At 35.9% G+C, this 20,598-nt stretch overlaps 1 protein-coding gene across 10 annotated transcripts in view; it reads right to left on the bottom strand.

Moving 5' to 3' along the window:
• Positions 1-20,598, bottom strand: part of PAM (peptidylglycine alpha-amidating monooxygenase) — a 167,500-nt gene that overhangs the window by 39,394 nt on the left and 107,508 nt on the right. For 9 of the 10 annotated variants that reach the window (XM_021713729.1, XM_008060684.2, XM_021713728.1 and 6 more), the window contains one exon: positions 12,773-13,096. The exons of the other annotated variant lie outside the window; for it this stretch is intronic. In XM_021713729.1, coding sequence (XP_021569404.1) covers positions 12,773-13,096 — 324 coding nt within the window. The remainder of the gene's footprint in view (positions 1-12,772; positions 13,097-20,598) is intronic. 10 annotated transcript variants of the gene reach the window in all.

Consider the following 20,598-nt stretch of genomic DNA (forward strand, 5'->3'; position numbering starts at 1 on the left):
AAATAGAAAACATTTTAAAACTATATTCACCGTACTGTGCTATTCTTTCTTCTATCTATGTAGCTATATGTCTGTATCCATTATCCAGCCTCTCTTCATCTCCTCCCCTCAACCTTTCCCAGGCTCTGGTAACTATCATTCTACTTTCTACGTCCATGACATAAACTTTTTTGGCTCCCACATTAGAGTAAGAACATATGATATTTGTCTTTCTGTGTTTGGCTTATTTCACTTAGCATTAACGACCTTCAGTTCCATCCATGCTGTTGCAAATGAGAGATTTCAGTTTTAAGTGATTGAATAGTATTCCATGGTGTGTGTCTATATATACATATATTATATGTATATACCGTTTTTTCCTTTATCCATTCGTTGATAGATACTTAGGTTGATTGTATATGTTGGTTACTGTGAATAGTGTTGCAATAAACATGGAAGTGTAGGTATTCCTCTGGTATACTGTTATCCTTTCCTTTGAATAAATATCCAGTAGTGGGATTGCTGGATTGTATGGTAGTTCTAGTATTTTGAGAAATCTCCATATTATTTTCCACAATGCTGTACTAATTTACATTCCCACTAACAATGTATAAGAATTCCTTTTCTCTGCCCTTTCCCCTGCGTCCTCACAAGCATTTGTCTTTTTTTTTTGTCTTTTTGATAACAGTCATTCTAGCTGGGGTGAGATAATATGACACTGTAGTTTTGATTTCCTTGTTAATTAGTAATGTGGAACATTTAATCATATACCTGTTGGCCATTTGTATATTTACTTTTGAGAAATGTCTATTCAGATCTGTTGCCCACTTTTTAATGAAATAAACTTGCTTTATTGCTGTTGAGTTGAGTTCCTCATATATTCAAGATATTAACTCCTTGCCAGATGAATAGTTTACAAATATTTTCTCCCAGTTTACAAGTTGTCTCTTGACTTTGTTGATGATTTCCTTTGTGGTGCAGAAGCTTTTTAGTTTAATATAGTCCCATTTGTTCATTTTTGTCTTTGTTGCCTGTGCTTTTGAGGTCTTAGCCATAAAATCTTTGCCTAGGCCAATGTCCTGAAGTGTTTGCCCTATGTTTTCTTTTAGTAGTTTTATAATTCTGGGCCTTAGATGTAAGTCTTTAATCCATTTTGAGTTAATTTTTATATATAGGGAGTGAAAGGGGCTTAGTTTCATTATTCTGCATATGGATATACAGTTTTCCTAGCACCATTTATTAAAGTTGTCCTTTCTCCAATGTATGTTCTTGGTATATCTGTCAAAAATTAGTTGGATGTAAATATGTTAATTTATTTCTGGGTTCTCTATTCTGTTCTAATGGTCTATGAGTCTGTTCTGATACAAATACCATGCTGTTTTGTTTACTATAGCTTTGCAGCATATCTTGAAATGAGGTAGTGCAATGCCTGAAGTTTTGTTATTTTTGCTCAGGCTTTGGCTATTTGGACTCTTTTGTGGTTCCATACAAATTTTAGGATTGCTTTTCTGTTTCTGTGAAGAACGTCATTGATATTTGGATAGAAATTGCACTGTATCTGTAGATGGTTTTCAGTAGTGTACACATTTTAACAATATTAATTCTTCAAATCCATGAGCATAAATGTCTTTTCATTTGTTTGTGTCCTCTTCAATTTTTTATTCTTAAGTGTTTTGTGCTTTTCCTTGTAGAACACTTTCACCTCCTTGGTTAATTTTATTCATTAGTATTTTATTATTTTTGTGTCCTACAGTTTTGTTGAATTTAGTTATCAGTTATTAGATTTTTTTTTTTTTTAGTGTCTTTAGGTTTTTCTTTGTATAAGATCATGTTATCTGTGAAGGGGGAATATTTGACTTTCTTTTTTTCCAATTTGGATCCCTTTTATTTCTTTCTATTGCCTGTTTTGGCTAGGATTTCCAGTACTATGTTAATAAGAAATGTTGAAAGTGGGAACCCCTGTCTTGTTACAGACTTTTAGCTTTCCCCCATTCAGTATGATATTAGCTGTGGGTTTGCCACATACAGATTTTATAATGTTGAAATATGTTCCCTTTATGCCTAATTTGTTGAGAGTTTTTATCATGAAGGAATGTGGGAATGTTGAATTTTATCAAATGCTTTTTCTGCATCAGTTGAGATGGTCAATTTTATCAAATGCTTTTTATGCATCAGTTGAGATGGTCAGATAATTTTTGTCTTCCATTCTACTGAAGTATCATATTTACTTTTTTGCATATGTTGAGCTATTCTTGTTTCCTGGGATAGATACCACTTAATCATGGTGTATTATCTTTTTGATATGTTTTTGAATTGGTTTACTAGCATTTTGTTGAGAATTTTTGAATTATGTTCATCAGGGAGACTGGCCCACAGTTTTCTTTTTGCAATGTGTCCTTGATTGGTTTGGGGATGAGGAGATATATATATATATATCTGCTGGTCTCCCAGAATGAGTTAGAAAGAATTTCCTTTTCTTCAATTATTTTGGACTAGTTCAGTAATTTATCTAAGTATAGCTACTCACACTCACTTTTGTTTTCATTTATGAGGAATATCTTTTTCTATTTCTTCACTTTCAGTCTATACGTGTCTTTACAGATGAAGTGAGTTTCCCGTGGGCAGCATATAGTTGGGTTATATATTCTTATCCATTAAGTGAATCTATATCTTTTAAGTGGGAATTTAATCCATTTACACACAAGATTATTGATAGAGGACTTGTTCCTGTCATTCTGTTAACTGTTTTCTGGTTGTTTTATAAAATCTTTCTTCCTTTCTTATTATCATTATAGTTTGATGGTTAATTGTAGTGGTAGCATTTGGGTATTTTTCCAATTTGTGTGTCTGTTCTTCTAGTAAGTTCCATACTTTCATGTATTTTCATGTTGGTAAGTATTGTCCTTTTGCTTAAAGAGTAGAACTTCCTTAAGTATTCTTATAGAGCTGATCTAACACATCAATTCCCTCAATTTTTGCTTGTCTGGGAAAGATTTTATTTCTCCTTCATTCTTCTGAAGGACAGCTTTGCTGGGTATAGTAATTTTGGCTAAGTCTATTTTTATTTTTTCTTTCAGCACTTTGAATATCTCATCCCATCATCATCTGGCCTGTAAAGTTTAAGCTGAGAAATCTGTTAGTCTGATGAGGGTTCCCTTACACATTACTTGATGCTTTTCTCTTGTTATTTTTAGAATTTTCTTTTTGTTTCTGACTTTTGACAATTTGACGATAATGTGTCTTAAAGAAGACTTTTTTGGTTTGAATCTATTTGGGAGTTGTTGAGCTTCCTGAATATGGATATCTATATCTCTTGCCCCACTTGTAACATTTTTAGCTATTATTTTATTAAATATTTTTTCTTGCTTTTTCCCATCTCTATATCTCCTGAAACACCCAAAATTCAATATCTGGTTAGTTTAAGATGTCCTATAGTTGTCATGTAGTTTTCATTTAAAATTTTTTTCTTCTTTTTAAAATCCCACTGGATTATTTCAAAATAATGGTCTTCAAGTTCAGAAATTCTTTCTTCTGCTTGATCTAGTCTATTGTTGAAGGTCTTGAGTGTATTTTTTTATTGTAGGTTTTTTTTATACTATCTATCTCTTTGCTGAATTTCTTATTCAGATCATAAATTGTTTATATGATTTCTTTGCATTGTTTATCTGTGCTCTCTTACATTTAACTGAGTTTCCTTAATATCATTATTTTAAATTCTTTTTCAGGCGTTTCATAGATTTTTTTTTGTTGAATCTGTTGTTGGAGAATTATTGTGTTTCTTTTGTCATGTTTCCTAGCTTTTTCATGTTTCTTGTGAACTTACCCTGCTATCTGTGCATCTGGTGTAACAGTTGTTTTTTCCAATTATAGATTGCTTTTATAGGAAAGACTTTTTTCCTACAGATGTATCTATAGTGTTAGCTGGATAGAGTGCTTTGGCTTTGATTCTGGGTGGACACAGTAGTGTAGTTTCTGTATGATTTCTTTAGCTGTAATCAGCATCAATAGTGTCTGTGAGTTTCTCAGTGGCTTAGGCTGTGATTGTTAATGGAGGCTGTGGAGAGTCTTTGCTTGCCTGGCAGGATATTTCTTGTGCCTCAGTGATGTAAAAAAACAGGCTAAGCATGACACGCTTTGGGCCCCTGGGCAGTGTACTCAGACATTTGTGGTAGTGGGCTGGGCAGCTTGACCCTTGCACCTCCAGGAAATTTACTCAGGAGCTGATAGTGGAAGTGGCGAGCTGGGCAGACAGCAGGTACCTAGAATTTTGGGAGGCATACATAGTGTCAACAATGGCAGTAGTCATGGAGGACCAATCCTCAGTCCCTCAAGGACACACATGGGCACCAGCAGTGGCAGTACTGGGCTGGAAGGACCAGTCCCTAGGCCCCCAGGTGGCTCATATGGGTGGTTCCAGCAGTAGTAACGGCAGCAGGCTTGGCAGACCCAGACCCATTCTCAGCTCCTAGGAGGAATGTACAGATCCTGGTAGTAGTGGGAAGGTTTCTGGACAGATTGCTGTCAGAATCCAGTGATACACATGGGTGCTGTCAGGGGCAGCACCAGATAGTGTGTAATTGCCCAGGCTTCCTGTGGTCCTCATGATCATGGGCTGTGGTGGGCAGTGTAGGTCAACTCTGAGGTCCTTGGATGACACACTTGAACACTGGTGGCACACATGCTGGGCCTGTTGTCAGACCCCTGTCAGTGTGTGCCCACTGAAAGTTTTTAAGCATGAGGTGACATAATTGAAGCTGTTTTTATAAGTGAACTGTGGAACGTGGGCATAAACATTATAATTAGAGGTATCTAGATAGATCAACAGATAAATAAATCATTCCCTATTTTATTTTAATGTTGCTTGAATCTCAGCTTGTACTTCATTCATTCTCATCTTAGTTATAGCTTGTACATTTAGTTGGCATCATTCTGTACTCATTCACCAGCTCTTGAAGCTTTTGGATGGCTTCCAAAAGACTCTCAAAATCCGTGACAAGGTAGATATTTAATTGCTTTCATCAGATTCTCAGAGCCCAGAACCACTACAACTAGACAGAATTCCTTAAGGATGGAGACCGTGTCTTATACACTGTTTTGTCATCAAGACTCGCACATGTCCTGGCCTAATAAATGTACTAAACCAAAGTCTATACTCTAGTCTTTACCTGTTCGTGTTGTTAACTAGCATTTAACCCTCCTTATAATTTTATAATACATCTTTACTACCTTTTTACCCCTTGCAAAGTGCTGAAGATACTGTAGGAATACTCAATGAAAATGTTAATTTACTAATTACTTTCATTAAAGAAAGTAAATGCATAGCATGGTTTTGGGAACCTTTTTATTCCATGGCCTACCCATAGGTTCTGGGAGCAAAGTGTTCATGAGATGTAAGGATACTAATTCTAAAAAAAAAAAAAAAAAAAGTAACATCTTTAAAAGGTATATTGTGCTGAGGTTATATATAAATTTCATAAAATATTTAAAATATTGTGTAAAGGACCTTAATCTGGCAATGTATGATCCCAGCTACCATATGCTGTAAGACCAGTAAGTGACTAAAAATCTGCAGAAAGCAATGACACATAAATCACTTTAAGCCTACTTTTTACCATTTATAAAAATACTTGTTTATCACATATAAAAATTCTATTGGTTTGGAAATTTTCAAGAAAAAAAATCATTGTAAACATCTAGAACATATTTATTAAAATATATGCTTTTGGTAAATTTTCAAAATGGCCAATTGAAGTGCGAAAAAAAGTATGAGGTCTAATACCATGAACAACCTAGCTTTTAATACTGAATGTTGGGGAATTATATTGAATTATTGTCGATTATATTTAAGAAAATCTTTGCACATTCAGATTACTCAGCTAAGACCTCACAATTTCCAGGATCTGAGTCTCTTTGTTAACCAGGTATTTTAGGATAATTAGAGAAATTGAGTTAATTTTTTGTGTGTGTGAATATTAGCTGAGTTAATTAATGTTCTTGCTTCCAAAGTTACCTTCTTTTTTCATTATTAGGTAGTTAAAGGTGATTCCCTTTAAGACAAAATGGTCAGGAATCAAGGCAGTCATATAAGACTTGTATTGTATATAGATAGAATTAACACTGATTGTTCTTCCAGTCCCTGTGTGTCAGGATGCAAGAATAACAGAATGTGCACTGGAATCACCCCAGGTTATTTTCTCATTTGACGGAAAGAAACCCTAGCCTTGAGTCAGACTTTAGGCTTCAATTTCAAGGATAATTATTTTCTAATCCTCAATTAAGGACAATTCAAATCCTTATGATATAAACTGTACAATAAAATATATTTGCATTCTACCTTAAACTTAATATTTTTGATCATAGAGAAATTAATAATTCTAGCTCAGATTTCTCTTAGTCTTTATTTAAGAAATGATTCAATCTATGACTGGTTAATGCTATAGATTTATGGTTTGAACTTGAAAATTAAATACAAATTCTTTACATATGACCTTGGGAAAGCCATTCCCAGCATGAATGGGCTGCTCTAAATTCAGATGGCAACTGAGGATTATTTCAAGCTTAATTGCCTATTTTTAAAAAACTGGATATTAGAACATCTTACAGAAAACAACACTTTTAGAAAAATATGATAAAGGTGCATCAGCTTTAGACTCTATTAGCCTTTATACAGATTTCTGTAAGATAATTTTTTGAAAGGTTAAAAAAAACCCCGAGATCTGAAAATATTTTCCCAAGTGACATGCAACACTTTTTGATAAATAAATTATATTATTCTATTAAAAATCCTTGTATTCATTACAAAAAAGGTATATGTGCATATATAGAAGAGGAAGTTACAACTTTTAGAAAAAATTAAACATTACTATTGAAATTGTACCAATAAATCACTAAAAGGATTAATGAATTACATCTAAGAGAGAGATTAATGTTAGTGATCAGTGTTGTCTTCACATGAAATTACGAATAAGCATTTAAAAGGGCATTCATTTATCTGTGTTATATAAGAACTAACAAAGCTATATAAAACCGAGAAAAAATATAATTTTTTCAAACTCAGAATTATGACTTAACTTTAGTGTAACAAGGTTCTTCACATTTAGTCTTAAGGAAAAAGGCCCTGATAAAAATTACTAGAAGAATTCAACAAAAACAAAATGTAGTATTTGTTTTTTTCTGCACTTGCAGATTTTCATCTACTGAGACCAAAAAATCGCCTTATTTTGGTCAGGGATTGTTATTCATCAGAAGTGCTGATAAAAACTGTAATTAACTAAAACTATAAGAGAAATATTTATACTAATGTCAGAAAGAAAACAGAAATTAATTATAATGTTTCATTTAATGACAGTGAAGTGTGGAAGGAAGTTAAGAGATAACTAGGTGCTAAGAGCATTAGCAGAATTTCTTTTCTTTTTAAAGTTTCATTGCAAATGGGATTTTCATCTTGGTCAAACTGTTTGGATAGTGACTAAGAAAGAACGACCAATATACCAATAACTCCAATAGTCATTACCATTATGGCCTGAGATGATTGGATTACTGGGAAGAAATTCATCTTCCTATCTATCTGTATATCTAGTTGTTTAATATTTTGTGAAAGCAGAATAACCAAGTGATTAAAAACCAAGTCTCAGAAGCAAGTCTTCTTGGCTTTGTATCTTGGTTCCTTGAGCTATGTCACTTTGGGCATGTGACTTAACCTTTCTATCCATCAGTTTATTTCTCTCTAATGAATCATTGCATCTAAAATCCTAAGCCTGGTAAAAAGTAAGTGCTGTGTATCTGTTTTTATCATTCTCCTCTCTTCCAGAGTTGAAAATTCAGTCAACTGAATGGCTTATTTTACTCTGGGAATTCTGTAAGATTTGAACCTAGAGGTACACATATGACTGAAATATGCTATTATAATGAATTCTGAAATTAAGTAAAAGTTGTCCACAGAAAAGAAAAAAAACTAAATATATCAAAAAATAATTAAAGATCCTCTGAATGCGCTTATCTGATCAGAAGTATCACATAAATGCAGATGTATTTTCTGATGTTCAGAGGTTTGCAATGTATGCTGAATCAGGCTTCATATCAAATTTACCAGCTAGAATAGCTAGCTGTAGTTTTCTATTTATTGTTCAATTAGTCTAGTTTTCAGAAGGCAACTAAAAAATAAAGACACCTAGGATTTTGTTTCTACTCTGTTAATGTTGTCTCGATATGGATATTAAACTAATGGAAGAACTATACTAAGTGTAAAAAGTAGTGCATTTCTTCCTTAATTGAATATTTTCACACTGTACCTCATATATAAATGCAAATATTAAGGTAGATCAATGTAAGCGATCAGAGATTTGAAGAGTCACAAACTTGCGTTGTGATGGAATACTGCCAAATCATTTTCTCAATTTAGAGTGCCAACTTATAGTGTGAGCTTTCTCATACACTGCAAGAAAATTATCTTTTTCATAAATGCTGTTTAAGATTAAGATTAATATTTATACTTTGGTATTTAATATTTTTAATCCCAATCCAACTTGACACTAATGGTAGCAATAATAATAATTGTTGCTAATGTATCATAACATTTATTAAATGCTTTCTGTGTGCCACTGTTCAAAGCACTTTTCATGTATCATCTCATCTGACCCTCACTTCAACTCTATGAGGATTATACTGTCATAACCCTTATTTTATAGAGAAGAAAAGTAAAGCCTAGAGAATAAAAAAAAAAAATACTTGACTAGAAATCATATAGAAAATAGTATTGTTGGAATTCAACGCTAAGCAGTCAGGCACTAGCGCCTGGAGTCTTCTACCTCCATGAAGTGGTTTCTAAATTTTGTTTTGGCCAAATGAAGAGCTTCTCTGGGAGAAGCTGTATTGTGTGTGTGTGTGTGTGTGTATACTACTTTTCACCTGAGGAATCCACTTTCAAACAGCAGTTTGAAAACCTTTGGTCTAGTCTGACTGAACTTGTCCAGGAAGTTTCTCTGTTGCTAATGTTATCTTCATGGCTGTTGGGAGGTGAGCTTTCAGAATAAACCCTGAACCTCACCAAGAGTCATGAAGACAAGTTTTTTTTTTTAAAGATGCTGTTTGCAGATACATGGACTCTTAGAGACACAAGGAAGACACTATATAGAACCATCTAGTTCTGAGGAATGCTGAGAATGTCCTCAGTTATGCAAAGCTGGAAGATGTCCTGTTATGCTCTTCATGCAGCTTGGTGCCCACTGATATTCAACCCATATCAGTGATAGAGAAGATGGAGATCAGAGATGGAGAACGCAACTCTAAAGGCAGATGCCAGGGTGTGGAACCAAGTGGAATTCTGACCAAACAAAAGGTCTATAATATGGTATTGTTTTTGAAACCCTCAGGTGTAACTAGGCCTACAATCTAGAGTCACGCCCAGATTTTTTTTAGCTGATCCATTAGTTTCACCTTTAAAACCTCAACTCAGTGGGGTGGGACCCATTACCTTATTACAATTCCAATATATGGACCCATCAATCAAACCTAAAGTACCACTGCTGAAAACACCACTATATTGGGTTATGCTGGTGTCAAGATCTGGGGTCATCAGAATAGGGTCCCGAGTGGAGGCCTCCAGCTTCTAAGAAGTAAGGTTCCAGAGCTCTAGAGAAGTCTGTCTAAACTGGCAAACATGCCAGCCTTTCTTTGATTGAGCACAACTGTGTTGAAATGTAAGGAACAAGGTGTACAGTGGAAGTCACAAAGTCCAAGTTTTAAATTCAGATCTGTGACCTCTTCCAAATAGGTTAACTTCTCCTGACTTCAGTTTCTTTATTTGAAAATTAATGATAGGTTCAGAGATATATGAAATGAGTGTGAACTATAATATTAAGCAACACAACAGCTGTACATTTTTGTTATAGTTATAATATCATATGAAAAGTTATTCTCTTCCTTGCTGCCAATACAGATTTTTTTGTGGCGAGTTGGGCATTTAGGGAGACAGTTAACTCCTCCAGACCGTACGGTCCATTTAGTTTTGCCCGGAGTAAAGATAAAAAATGAATGACTATCCATCAAACTTATTCTTAACCACACCCCAAAGAATATACATATTTTAGAATGTTAATATATTTTATTAGAGAATTATATGCTAATAACTTCCTACTTTTTTCATTTTCTTTTTTTTTTCCTGGAAAATATATTTTATTAGAGAATTATATGCTAATAACTTCCTACTTTTTTCATTTTCTTTTTTTTTTCCTGGAAATTTCCTGCCTGAGGATAGGTCTTCCTCTTGTATGCCCAAAGGAATGAAACAGCATCAATTAAAGTTAGATATTACACTGTTACAGTAAGCAGTGAATGGGAATTAATAAAAAGCCTTGTAGAAACAGCTTACCTAAATATGAGTTTTGCTATTTGGTATTTAATTTTTTTTTAAGTTTTGGAATTAGAACAGTGAAGTAACATTAGAAAGGAGATATATATATGTATATATATATATATATATATATATATATATATATATACACACACACACACATATATATACTTCTTTTCTATAATTTGAATTCATGCTATATGTTTCTATGACTATTATCAGGGTGAAAGAAAATTTCCTGAACCTGATCCTGGAGGGACATCTTTCTCCTGAGTACTGACTGCCATTTGGCCACACTGAAAGGTATAAGAATATTGGGCAAGTATATGTATTTAGGTATTTTAAGGATTTCTTTCATAGAAAAACTAAGTAGGTTTCAGAAATACAACGCCTAAGCCAAGTTTTGACTGCTACATTGACACTTATGACCATGGCCATGTTATAAATGACCATGATATCTTTTAAATTCCAAGAATAACAAAGACAAGTCATAGAAAAAGAATGCTGCAACTCTAACATTTCACACACGAACAGAACTGTATTCTCACCAGAGCAGCCCTTTTGCTTTTTTATATTTCCTTGTTGTTTGGGTAACAAGTTACTGTCCTTAATACAGATCTTCAGAGAGACACTCCTGTGTATTTATGAAATGGTCAGGGGCATGACAAAGTGCAGATTTCTAGGCATTATACTTAGATGGTGATTTAGTTGTTCTTTGATAAGATTTAGGGGTCTAGATTTTTCTTAAATCACTTTAGGTGATTCTCACGTAAGGAGGTCCAGGGACCACTTCTTTTGAGAAACACAGTTTTACCAAGGGGGCCCCCAAAAACCTGGAATTTATTTATTAAAAATTGTGTATTTATTCTGAAGTTTAAACTTCAGTCACCTTCAAAGTACTCTCTTCTTGATGCAATACAGCTATCGAGATGTTACACTTCTCAAATCAGTTGTTGACCTCATCACTTTGATACCTTTTAGTGCTTCTGCTGTTTTTTGTTTAACCTATTCCACATTGGCAAACGTTTCCCACTGAGGATGTTTTTCATCCAGGGAAACAGAAAAAAAGTTGGAGTGAGACTGAGTGAATAGGGAGGGTGGGGCATGGGGATCATGCTGTTTTTGGTAAAAAAAAAAAAATTTGCCGAACACTCAGCATAGAATGGGCAGGTGCATTGTCATGGTGGAAGAACCAGTCACTTGTTGGCCACAACTCAGGAAAGTTTCTTCTGCAAATCATGACAAAACCTTCTCAAACTTCCAGATAAAAACTTTGGTTGACCGTTTAATCTGGAGGAACAAATTCCAAGTATGCCACAAAATGCCCACTCTCCAAAAGATAATTCCTGTTTTGGGGGGGGGGTATCCCTCGTAGTAGATAAATTTAGAATGAGTAACAGTAGGGCTGATCCTGTGTAAATATAAAGAGTTAAGAACCCAGGTTCCAGTTAACATCTCATAGAGACCATTAGGCCAATCCCAATGGACAATGCTTAAAACTTTTGTGTGAGCAAAAGGCGCTGCATGCTAATTTTTTCAATTATAAATAAAAATCAGCTGGGTGTTGAATAATTTATGGCTTCCTGCAAAGCTGAATTTGAAAACATCAAGCTGGCAGCCTGTGCCATTCCAGCCCACACATGGACAGCTGCCATGCACGCATATCCGTTACTTTTTTGGAGATTATCTCCACATGCTGTATTAGCTGGCTTTCCACATTAGCAAGTAACATAAAACACAATCAATTCCACAGGGGCCACAACACAATTACAAACAAAGATGAGGCATCCATAGCTTGCTGGTACAGAAACCTGAAGGGAATAAGGTATTGTTTTCTAATTATGGAAGCCAATTCTGGCTAGAAATAAAGATAAATCTGATAGTTATTGACTTAGTAGAGGTCCCTTCAGAAATCCTCAACTTTCCAATTAAGATAGTAATCGATAATGGAACTTAAGAAATCAAAGTCATAAAAATGGTTATATTTTACAAGTCAATTGGATAAGAATGTTGAAAGTATGTAAGATTCCTTTGAGAGGAATTTAATTACCTTAAAAGAAGATAGCGTATAAGCATTTCACACAGTGGGACTTTACATGTCAGATTTTGAATTTTCAATTTATTTCTACTGAGCTAAATGGAAAATGCTGATTTGGTAAGAATTTGTTACCCTAAATTTCATATGCCACCTTTCCCCAAGTGATCCAAATATTTTTGGTCCTTGTATTTCTGGCTCCCCAGTTTAACAGATACGGAATTTATGCAGTATTGGACCAAAACAATAAAAATCCCTCAAAGGTGATTTCTGAGTAATGTTTTTTCTATAGTAAGTCCTTTTCATTGATTAGGTTTTTTCCCAGTTAATTCTTATTCCCTTCAGATTTTGCTAATGTGGATTGTAGCATTTCACACTTTATTCCTTAAAAGAAACCCTAAACGCACCTCCTGTGTGTTCTGGTTCCCAGGTGCCTTCATCAGGTAGGGGCTGCTGTAATGAGAAAACTTTTCTCTCTGCTGGCCTCAAAGTAGATTCTAGTCTGTGGAATTTGTGAATTCTGTCTCTGACAAGAATAGCATTGCCCCTCTCCTCATGTTCTGCACCCTCTCTGGCGTCAGACTGACCAAGATCCTTTTTCTGGACTACGTCTGCAATCTCAGCTACCAGGTCTGACTCTGATTCTGCCTTTTCTGTAGGATTATATTTGTGCACATGAACAACATCTTCCCTTTCTCCTAGCAGCTTGGAAAGTAGTGAATAGAAATCACCTGTGGAAAAAAGAGAAGAGATGGGGGGGGGAATAGATGTTCATAAGATTGCAAAATTTTACAAAATTCGGTGCCTTAAAAAATACTGTTTGGTTTCTCAAAATAAAAAAGAGAGAAAGCAGTGCCCAGATTTTCAAGCATAGGAGGGGAAAAAAGAAGAGAATAATTCTCAGAACAGCAAAATATTTCATTTGTATACCACCTACTTGTTTCTGGTATTTCAGGAGGTCACAATACTATATAGCTTCTATTGACATGCTAGTAGAAAAAAATAATGCTTATGTAATGGTATGGCACATTTCAATAAACAGTTTTCACAGTATAGTTGAATTGATATTGAAGTTAAGAGTTCATCATTTTTCTAAAATAAAATATCATAAATAAGACAGGCATGGTGCCTCACACCTGTAATCCCAGCACTTTGGGAGGCTGAGGTGAGAGAATTGATTTAAATGAATATGCATATCCTTTTTTATCCAGCAGTCTCACTTTTGTAAACCACTGTACTGTTGAACAGAACTCCTGGGAATACTTGAGCCCAGGAGTTCAAGCCCAGTCTGGGCAACACAGCGAAGCCTCATCGCTATAAAAAACAAAAAATTAGCCAGGAGTGGTGTCATATGCCTATAGTCCCAGTTACTTAACAGGAGGATTGCCTGAGCTAAGGAGTTTGAGGCTGCAGTGAGCTGTGATCATGCTACTACATTCTAGCCTGGGTGACAGAGTCAGATTCTGTCTCTAAAAATACATACATATATATATATATGCTATACACCTACACACACACACACACACACACACACACACACACACACACACACACGATCAATAGCTACATGGGATAACAGCTGCCTTCATAAGCAAATCCTTTGCAGTTGCCTTTACTATTCTATTAAATTGTAAGCCACAGGAAATATACATCTTTTTAGCAGGTCCTGTAAAACACAACAAATCTAACAGATATGCATCTATTTGGAAATTAATAAACCTATGTTTTTTTTTATTTTGTTAGCAGTGTTACTATGTGTAGCTCCAATTGTTTCTTTTAAATAAGAAAAAAAAAATTCCAGAAAAATAATTTTGTGAGCAAACAATACTTTTAAATAAATTTCAAAGGAAAAGTTGTAAATAAATTTCATTAAAATGATTAATCATTAAAATGTATTTTATGACTTCTTGTATTAGAGAGTAAACTTGAATATGATAATGCAATTCCATGAAAGAAAATTATTTATAAGCTATGATCGCATGTATGACTACCGAAAGTTCATGAAGCATTTATTTTTATTTTTATTTTTCAGAAAGAAACATTTAATAGAGACTTACAAACAGAAGTGTCTGGATGGCTACAAGACACCACCTTCAGAAATTATTCTTTATATAACAAGCTTTTGGGATAAAACATGTGCAGCTTGTCACATCTTCAGATGTTCTTGCCAAGACTCATGACCACAAAGCCAGATGCATTTTTGTGAGGGTTATCTATGCTACATGTATTTTTAAAGATCTTAGTGCAGAACACCTTGCTATGTGAGGATCAAACACTGGTCATCACCATGATTTCACTTCAAGATGGCTTCCCCTTTGCCATGCAAAAGGCTATTTTCCTACAGACATGTGCAAAGAGGAAAAACCCGAAGAGTGTCCTGGCTTTATACCAACCCACTCTTGCAGGAACTAATCTAGGCTTGCCATGGTGTGAACTCACTCCATGAAGCATTTGAATCCTTGTCATTTACATCTGTGGCTTCAAATCCACTTATATCAACTGTGAATGAGAAATATATATGTCTGTTTAATATATATGTATATTTAATATATGTAATATGTATTCTCTGTAGAAACACAAACCTGCTTTCCTAAGCCAAACCCAAAGCCAACCTCCAGCTCCTCCTTTTGTCATCCTATTCTAAGTGCTGCTAAGAGAAGAAATGACTTATTACTCTAGAGTACTTCTGCTTAAGCTTTAATTACATTTACAGCACCATTAGATAACACTTAGAAAACCTTTTTTTCATGACCATTAGGCTTAGCCATGACACATTCCACTGAAGAATATATTATTAAGAAACTGGTGCAAGGGGCGGTGAAGTTTTTCCAAAATGACGCTAAGAGATCCTGTCATGTTTACAAATAATCTTGGTTTAATGATTCAAAGTAGGTTTTCAATTCTTGTCTGTGAAATCAGCTTATCCCAGGTGAAATCTTCAATCAGAAAATAATTACCAAGTAATCGGGCCAATCTCAGTAAAATGAACAAAGCAAATTATAACTCAACCAAATCTGTTAGGCCACAGTGGCATTCTGCCTCCACAGAAGAAAAATTAATACGGTACATTACTGCTAAATTCTCCTGCCCTACTCACTAAATATAGTTTACTATGCTTGAACAACAAAACATTTTATACAGAAACAAGATGCAAGAGTATTTAGGGAGAGATTTAAAAACTGGAATCCTTATGTTTAGGTTGATCGTGTTAGAGGAACACAGACTCAAAACTATGCAGGTTTGTAAGAAAAAATCTAAAAGCTGATAAAATACCAAATGTAGAGCACTCCAGTTCGTTTTGAATTTATCATTTAAAAATATCAATATGTTAGGATAGCAAAATTTGTTAAAACAATGTAATAGGTTTGGCTGCACAGGTGGCACAGTCCTTGAGAGACCAGAGACTCAGCAGAATTTCTACAAGTATATCATGACATGCAAGAGACCACTAGATGGCTATCTCTTACATTCTTACACACAAACCAGACGGTGTTGTTTTTTTCTCTTCTGATGCACTGGATATATGGAATCCTGAAATGTTAACCATTTTTCCTAGTCACTTTAAGATCTTTATTTAGAAACTGTATCCAACCAGTATAATGGATGGAGTAGAACAGGAATTAAGAAAGTTGGGTGGTTCCGACCCCGTGTCTTCTCTCAACATTCCCTTTTTATTCAGTTTATGCTCCAGCAATATTGGACTTTCACTTTCTTTCTTTCGTTCTTTTTTTTTTTTTTTGAGCTGGAGTCTCACTCTGTCGCCCACACTGGAGTGCAGTGGCCGCTCCTGGCCACCGCAGCCTCGACCTACTGGGCTCCGGCGATCCTTCTGCCTCAGCCTTCCAAGTAGCTACCACGCCCGGCTAATTTTTTTTTATTTATTGTAGAGATGAGGTCTCACCAAGTTGCCCAGGTGGGTCTCGAACCCGTGGGCTCAGGCAATCCGCTCACCTCAGCCTCCCAAAGCAGGGGATTACAGGCTGAGCCACCGAGCCCAGCAGAACTTTCACTTTCTTAAATGTCAACTTTAAGATGTTGTTTCCTCTTCCTAGCCTGTTCCCTCCCTGCTAATCAACAAGCTCTCTCAACTAAAGTCTTAGTTGTCACTTAGATCCAAAAATCCTCCCTCAATGATTCAAATTAGGGGACCCTGCTGTGTGCTCCTATAGCATGAGGGTCCTTCCTATATTGTAACTGACCAACTGGAACACACTCTTGTTTGAATCCAACCCTATTTAGTAGCTATTCTTGTGCCTTTGAGTTATTTAACCTTATTATAAAGATAATGACAACGATCTTTGAAAATTGTTTTGTGGGTTTAAAGAAAAGTTAATGTAAAATAACCAGTACAGTGCATTTCATAAAGTAGGTGTCACTAAATTGTAGCTATTATAATTACTACCTAAAAAAACAAACCATACTTGCAACATGCGCCTGCTTCAACCAGTTGTTTAGCTAATATTTAAAAAGTTGGCCCTGTGCGGTGGAACAAGCCTGTAATCCCAGCATTTTGGGAGGTGAGGCGAGAGGATTGCCTGAGCGTGTCGGTTGGAAACCAGCCTAGGCAACATGGTAAGACCTCCTCTCTACAAAAAAAATTAGCTGGTTTTCAATTAGCTACAGGTGGTAGCACACGCCTGTAGTTTCCACTTCTTGGAAGGCAGAGGCAGAAGGATCACTGGAGCCCAGCAGGTCGATGCGGGGATGGCCATGAGCGTGCCACTGCACTCCAGCCTGGACGACAGAGTGAGACTCCAACTCAAAAAAAAAAAAAAATCAGTAACTCTTTCCTAGTCAAGTATTGGGATTTTCATAATAGAAAAACAAAAGCCCCTTTTACGTTTAATGTTTACAGCCCTCTATTTTCTCAACAAGTCACTGTGGCTGCTAAAGTTAATTGGTTCCTACCTTTGCTAAAGGAGGTTGTATCTGTACGTTCGCCATCTTTTTTAGTGTATTTTTGGAAAAAACTCCCTATTCAAGTGTCCTGGGATGCCACTCCTCCAGCACGCCCCCCCCCACTGCCTTTCCTATCTTCTCTTTTTTCTTTTTCAAATATTTATTTATTATCTAACTATTTTTTTTTTAATGTCAGGGTCTCAGTCTGTCACCCAGGCTGGAGTGCAGTACAGTGGCACAACCACAGCTCATTGCACCCTCAACTTCCTGGGCTAACAATCCTTCCGCTTCAGTCACCAAAGTAGACTACAGGTACACACCACCATACTTCGTAGAGACAAAGTCTTGTGATGTTGCTCATGCTGTTCTCGATCTCCTAGGCTCAAATGAACCTCCCACTTTGGCCTCCCTGTGCTGGAATTAAAGGCGTAAGCTTCTGTGCCTGGCCTCTTTTTTGATACTATAACTTCTCCATCTCACACTGGCTCACAGGCTATCTTGAGTGGTTGTGGAGATGGGGAGAGACTCTCCTTTGACATGTTCTTCAACTTTTCCATCTTCCTTCTTCCTTTACAAGCTCCAACACTACCCAAAAGTACTCTCTGTAACAATGGAAGAATCCTATGCCTGCACTGTTCAACATTATAGCCACTAGACATATAGGGTTATTGAGTTCTTATAGCATGGCTAGGGCACCTAAATAAATTAATTTTTAATTTCACTTACTTTTTTTTTTTTTGAGTTAGAATCTCGCTGTGTTGGCTGGGCTGGAGTGCAGTGGCACGCTCACGGTCACCCCAGTGTCGACCGGCTGTGTTCTGGCTATCCTTTCGCCTCAGCCTTCCAAGAAGCCAGAACTACAGGTGCGGGCTACCATGCCCAGCTAATTTTCTTATTTGTATTGTACAAATGAGGTCTTGCCAAGTTGCCCTGGCTGGCCGCGAATCCGCGGGTTCAGGCAATCCATTCGCCTTGGCCTGCCAAAGTGCTGGGATTACAGGCTGAGCCACCAAGCCGGCCTCACTTACTTTTCATTGATTCATATTAAAATTTAAGTAGTCGCAAATGGTTAGTGTCTACCATATTCAAGATATAGGGCTACTTGCTGATTCATTCTTTCTCACATTCTCTTCTCTCCCTACATTGAAGGCATTGTTCCTGCTTCCTTTTTTACTCCTGTATGTCTTCTTCAGGAGTTAAGAAATCTTCATTGCCAAAGCACTAATCTCTTCATTTTGACCTATTGCTGTCATATAGTCCTGTTGGAAATCCCCTTCAGAAACTCTCTCCTTATAATGTTGTTCTTTACAGGTCTTCTCCATCTATCATCTTTGCTTCCTCTTTTTCTTCTGCTTATTGTATGAAAAAGCCTGGTGTTTCCTGAAGTCTATCCCTGGCATAATGTTTTCCCTCAGCTAAAGCCTCCTCCTACTAAGTGATCTCAGTCACTCACAAAGCTTAAGCTACTGCCTCTAGGCACATGACTACCAAATGTAGAGCTCTCCTGGCACCAAACTGCTAATATAAAACTACCTTCTGGAAGTTTCCACTTGGATGTCTGTCTCATAGGCATTTTGAACTCAGTATGTCTAAACCAGAGCTCTTTATCTTCTCATATTTTATCTTTTTAATAGTATCTCAGAGTGATGCCAGTGTTTTGAGTCAACCATTCCAGAAAATTGGCTTCCTCCCTCTCTCACCAATGAATCACAAAGTCCAGTATATGCTGATTTGTCCACATCAATTTTTCCCTTTCTACCACTGGTGCTCACCGGGGATTCTTAGCATTCTTTGATTGTGAGACTCTTCTTCCTCAAAAGAGATGCCCATCATGGCTTTGATTTCAAAATCTGTCTAGAATGGTATTAAAACTGTTCTTCTGTGGAGCTGACTTGTGATTGATGGCATCTCTGTGCTGGACACTCCTGGGTAGCCCACAGCTGCCTCAGCTCTGTCCACCTATCTATGTCTGGGTGGTATCCCCTAATTCTGTTTTTATCTTGAGTGATTGCGGAGGTGGGGAGAGACCCTCCTCTGACACATTTTCTTCAAGCTTTTCCGTCTTCCTTCTTTCTTTACAAGCTCCAACACTGTCTAAAAGAACTCTCTGTGAAAACAGAAGTATTCTATGTCTGTGTTGTCCATTCTGGGACCCACTGGTAAGGTTACTATAGAATTGATTTCCCAAACTGAGAAGGAAAAAGGTGTTATTAAAATTTAGACATAAACGGAGACAGTCCTAGAAAAACTGAGATGTTTTCTGCCCTACCTATTATTGACAGAGATAACATATAAGGAAGTATTTCATAAACTATAGAAAAAGAATAATAGTAATAGCAGCTAAAATTTATTGAGAGCTTAGTATGACTCAATTACTTTTCTGAGTTCTTTATACAATTTAATATATTTAATCTTTATGAAATAGTAATTATTATTGTCCTCATTTTAGATGAGGAAACTAAAGGTTAGTACTACACTGTACTAATCTGTACAGCTGGTAGGGAACTGAACAGAGATTCTAAGGCAATAGTCTGACTAATACCTTCTGAACTGCTCACTAGACTGGATCCAAGTTTCCCTTTCTTTGCTGGACTGGTCATTAAACTTTTCCCTATGGATTCACCTCAGACCTGTCAATCTTACTATAGTTAATTTTTTATTTCTTTTAAAGTTAACAGTCTTCTGAACTCAGGTGCTAGGTTTACTCTTTAACTGAACAAGCTTCTCTTTGTCCTATCCTGACCTGTCTTCTCCATATTACTACACAAGAGTCTAGTAAACTAGTCAGTACATACATACCATAGTGATTTATACAAAATTGGCTTAAAGAATGACTAGCTTTCTTTGATTTGAAAAAATAGAACAGTATTTTGTTCTCTTTAAGAGTTTTCAGTTTTACTATTGGCCATACCTTACATGAATGATAACATTCTATAAGATGTTCTAAAATGGTTTGTATGTATTTAAATTATCTCTAGGTAGGGAAAACTTGCAAGATAGAGATGTGGTTTTATATATATATTTTTAAAAACCTCTAATTTCCTATTCATTGTCATCTTCCCAGAGATTAGCACTGTTCCTATAATAGCAGATACTCAATACATGGTTCTGGAATGAATAATAATTTGTTAAAAATGTCACCTCTTGCTTCTTTCTGTATCAGTAGAGATAAAAATATTTCCTTGATGATTTTAGGCTGCAATGAGTTCCCATTTTTTCCTTTTCTTCTCTCAAATTTTGATTCTTATCTAATAAAAATGTCAAAATGCTCTAGATATATATATTTTTTTGAGTTGGAGTCTCACTCTGTCACCCAGACTGGAGTGCAGTGGCC

Source organism: Carlito syrichta, unplaced genomic scaffold, assembly GCF_000164805.1.
Source record: "Carlito syrichta isolate Samal-C Ts95f unplaced genomic scaffold, Tarsius_syrichta-2.0.1 Scaffold304700, whole genome shotgun sequence".
In the NCBI taxonomy this organism is placed as follows: Eukaryota; Metazoa; Chordata; class Mammalia; order Primates; family Tarsiidae; genus Carlito; species Carlito syrichta.